Raw genomic sequence first — 4,526 nt, 5'->3', positions numbered from 1 at the left:
GAAAGAGAGGTTGGAGGTCGAAGAGAAGGAGGAGAGGGAGGAGGAGGAGAAAGAGGTGGGGAGAACTGTAGTGTATAGCTGACGTCTAAAACTTTTTTATTTGTATTCATAAGAGACCTTGTGTGCAGGAAATGAAAGGCTGTTTCTGTTTCGGTAGATTTACATTAACAACCGATGGTTGTTGCCAGTTGTTCCCGGCAGTGACGCAAAATATCTGTGTCATTCTGCGTCAATTCTCTCTCTTTTGTTAGCGAGTCTACTTAAACAGTTCGGTTTTCTCAGAGCCTTTCCAATCAGAGAGAGATCAAGTGTCTTGTTTTGTTCATTCATTGACAAGAAAACAGCAGTTATTTTAATCACTTGGTCTTCCATTGGGCCTAAATAAATAAGTTCAGTTGGATGAAAGACCACAAATCAGACTTTAGATGACCAATTTGAATCTGATTGCAGAGGAGCTCAAATGTGGGTGAGGAGGGCGTTTCTCATTCTTTCTCTTGTTTAAACCAATAATGTTGCAGGAAGCAGGGATCTGTAAGTGTGTAATCGGCTATTAACAGCAAACACAAACTCGGCTAGACCTAGTAAACAGTGAAAAACTGTCTCAAGGTTTCAAATCAACACTGTGTATTCTGGCCATTGTGGGCAAACCTTCTTAAAGCTTTGTCTACGTTAAATAAAGGTCTAAACTCTGCCCCTTCAGTTTTTGGTTTCCGGTTCTGTCTCTCCCCCCCCTACCCAGAGGTTCAGCTTTAATATAGCAGGACTGCTGGATCTGACATTAGGTCCGACCAAACGACCAGTGTCCTTTAGATATAGAGGGCGGACATTCTGAATGTTGAGAGTGGAAATATATTTGCCCTCTGTACGATGTGCTTTTAAAGTTTAATCCCATGCACAAGGTGACACCGTTGTAGAGATGGGACCATAATTGATCTATAATGGACAGGCTTAATGGTAGATTAAAGTTTAACTGACTTGTAATGGAATTCATAATTTTTTACATTACTTCCTTTCCACATGGTTATGAATTTATGTATGACCATTGGATAGTGAGCAATAAAGTTTTGGATAATGGCTTTTTGAGAAACAAAGTTTTGGATAATGGATTTTCGAAAAGTAAACATTCAAGTTACATTCAGCAATCACAGAAGCATCTTTCATTGTGAAATGCTTTATTTTCTATATTGCTTAATTTATTCCATAAACTGATAGCAGTTATCAACTCAATATGTTTTTTACAAAAACAAAAAAACTGGAATCACATCTACAAATGGAAATTTAGGGATTTATCTCTGGGCTGGTGTCAACATACACTCGGGATACAAAATACCAAACAACAACAACAAACAAAGCAAACTACAGCAAAGCAGATACACTCCCAGCCGCAGGTCTTTCTCTGTATGCACATCTTATCTTGTGTTCGACACACTACCTCTCAGAGACATAAATCAATTATTGCGCTCAAATCTAATAAAAACACTAACCTGTACCTGGATTTTGTCGAAAAATTCAATAAACGATTAGAAAAATCCATGTAATTGGAGGTTTTCTCCTGTTTCTTCTCAGAGACTACAGCAAGATGACTTTTGCTATTTCACCGTTTCAGTTGCGATTACTAATGAGGACTTTATCCCTCCATCTTTCACTGTGAATGCATTACAAACAAAAATTCTTCCTCCTCTCCATTTGATTAGCGTGTTATTTATTGGTATGACCTTATGTTATTTAGAAAGGAGTCCTGGTTTTAAAGACAATGAGTCCTTGACTGCATCTGTCAAGGCTAATATGTGCCTGAACACTTCAGTATTTTCACTGCTTTCTTTTTCCTTTCTTTTCAGTTAACATGCTAATGAGAGCCACTTCTACTTACAGATTAGTTTTACTTTTGTTCGGAACTTTAAACAATTCAAGGACACCAATCAATGGTCTCCATTTGGCCTTTCAAATATTGCCCCCGAAATAAAGTGTGTGTTGTCATAACAGCTGTAAGGGATGGACTAGTGGCCAAGCCGTTAATCAGCACAGGTAAAAGGTAACAAAAGTCTTCTGAAATTTATTTCCCTACCTCAAAAAAGGCAATTTTTTTTCGTCAAAAATTTGCTTTTTAATAATCCTGAAAGAGTACAATAGTTCCACATCCAATTTTCACGTTGAACATTACTTTTCTAAAGTAGTCCCTTTAGAAAAGTAATGTTTAACAGCATTGGGAAACTTTTTAATTTTTTTGGGAAACAGTCAGAGCCATTCCATTGAATAGGGCTACACGCAGGCCATTTCCTAAAGAAACCCATGGCCTTCAAATGCAACACATAATACTCTCATTCTCCTCCAGGTTCAACTTGATTCACCCGTGCTCAGAATGTAGCACTCACTGAATACACTCATATTATACAGTTATTATTATAATACAACTAAATGCCATATATTTTGTTCCCCTGAAAATCCAAGGACACAGGAAGATTGCCCAATGGCTGCTGAAAGTGGATCCGTATAGATTCCCTATACCGAAACCCCTTTCAGCGTTATCCCAAATATTCAGCTTTTATTAAAGGGCAATTACTCCTCATAATTATTTTTCTCATTCTTGTTTGACTTACTTTTGTTTTTGTGCTATGGTTTTTTTTTTTATCAAACTTTCCCATCAATAAAACATTTATACGACAGCAACGTCGAAGTATCACTATGAAGTTTGATTGGCCGTTCCGAACCCTAACTCTGTATTTTCTCCATCCCTGCCTGTCTGTTTGTGTTTAGATGGAAAGGTGGAAGTGACCAAGGAGAGCCTGAAGCTGTGCACCATGGGTCCGGGGAAGGTGTTCGGAGAGCTGGCCATTCTCTACAACTGCACCAGAACCGCCACTGTTAAGAGTGAGGCTCCACAGACACTCACACAGAGAGCTCTGCTTGAATGTGTCTGAACAGACACACACACACACACACACACACACACACACCTGTGTTAATGTGTACAGATGACACTTGGTCATAGTGTCTGACACCTGCTTGCTGTTACAGGCTGGCAACACGCACACAAATAAACACCCGCACATGCACACACACACACACGCACACACACACACACACACACACACACACACACACACACACACACACACACACACACACACCCACACATGCAGACACTCAAACAGACAGACACACACACGCACACATACAAACACACACATGTAGACACACATGCAGCCACACACGTGTTGGGTGGAAGAGTCGTGCCGTTGTGCTCCAATTGCTCAACAGAGCGATCTCCACCATGCCATCGCAGCCAGCTGAGCACGGGACCCTGGCGATAGCTTTGTTCCTTTACTCCCGATGAAACGCTCCGTCTCTCCCACATCGTCCACTCTTGCCTATGTGCCTGGCCAAAACGGCCAGCTATCTGCCTGGCAAGGTGGACTGCATCCGTCAATTCATTCACACATGTGTGCATGTTGGCCAGTGGTATCTCACGAGATGAGGGAAGAAGGTAAGAGCGGTAAGAGTGTGTGTGTGTGGGGGGGTGGGTGTGTGGGGGGGGGGGTGGTCTGTCAATGAGGCTGTCCCCTTCTGACCATCTCCACGGGATAAGGTGGAAGATGAAGCGGAAGAAGATGTTGAAGGAGAAGAGGAGGAGAGGCAACAGGAGGAGGAGGGGAGGAGGAACAGGAGAGGGGGAGAGGAGAGGTGGGGGAGAGGGGAGGTGGAGAAGAGGGGACGGGAGGAGGGGAGGAGGAGAGGGGGAGAAGAGAAGGAGGAGAGGACTAGAGGAGAGAAGGAGGAGGAGGAGGAGAGAGAAGCAGGACCATGTTCTAGAAGCAGCTCTGTTATGAAAAGAGTGGAGCAGGAAGAGAGATGTGTGTTTATCTGGCGGCACAGGAAATGGGAAACATCTGGAACTTTGGCTTTGTGCGGAGGAGAGCAGTGATGGAGGAGAATGGAAGGGGGGGGGGGGGTGAGGAATGAGAGAGCTTTGTAAATGGAATGAGAGAGCGAGGGCCTTCCCATCCAAGGTTCTGTTTGATTAACAAACCCCCAGCCAGACTCTGGACCCCGCCCCAGATATGGAAGGGGGGCGGGTGGTTTGGTGGGTAGGTGGGTAGTTAGATTCAATACAAATAACATTATTTTTCCATTAGGAACTGCGTTCTGATGGTACAAGCTTCCAGGGCGTGTAAGACATGTGAGACAGCTAACATCCAAGTACAACACAAAAAACAGGATAAAGTGCAGAAGAAAAGCAATCAATTTAAAGTGTGGAAGTCCAGAGTAAGATGTATGTCCACTAGGTGGGGAAAACTGTACAAATATTGTCAAATGTAAAGTGGGAAAAAAGTGTGTGTGGTGCTAGTGAAGGGGATATGAGGGTCAAGTATCGGGGAAGGGTGGGGGGGGAAGAGGTTGGGTTGGAGGTGTGTGTGTGTGTGTGTGTGTGTGTGTGTGTGTGTGTGTGTGTGTGTGTGTGTGTGTGTGTGTGTGTGTGTGGAGGGGGGGGGGGCGGTGTAGCATGACTGTCATGCTACAGTCATACT

General features: G+C 43.3%; 1 protein-coding gene across 1 annotated transcript in view; it reads left to right on the top strand.

Annotated features, from left to right (window-relative positions):
* The first annotated feature begins 2,782 nt into the window (after positions 1–2,782).
* The window catches only part of LOC311350255 (cGMP-dependent protein kinase 1), a 43,318-nt gene continuing 41,574 nt past the window's right edge, over positions 2,783–4,526 (top strand). The window contains exon 1 of the mRNA XM_084470250.1: positions 2,783–2,868. Within this exon, the coding sequence (XP_084326376.1) occupies positions 2,799–2,868 (70 nt within the window). The 5' untranslated portion in view covers positions 2,783–2,798. The remainder of the gene's footprint in view (positions 2,869–4,526) is intronic.

The sequence above is a fragment of the Micromesistius poutassou genome, assembly GCF_964030765.1.
Source record: "Micromesistius poutassou genome assembly, chromosome: 7".
In the NCBI taxonomy this organism is placed as follows: Eukaryota; Metazoa; Chordata; class Actinopteri; order Gadiformes; family Gadidae; genus Micromesistius; species Micromesistius poutassou.
Note: the sequence above shows the minus strand (reverse complement) of the source record. Positions and strands in the feature narration are given on the sequence as shown.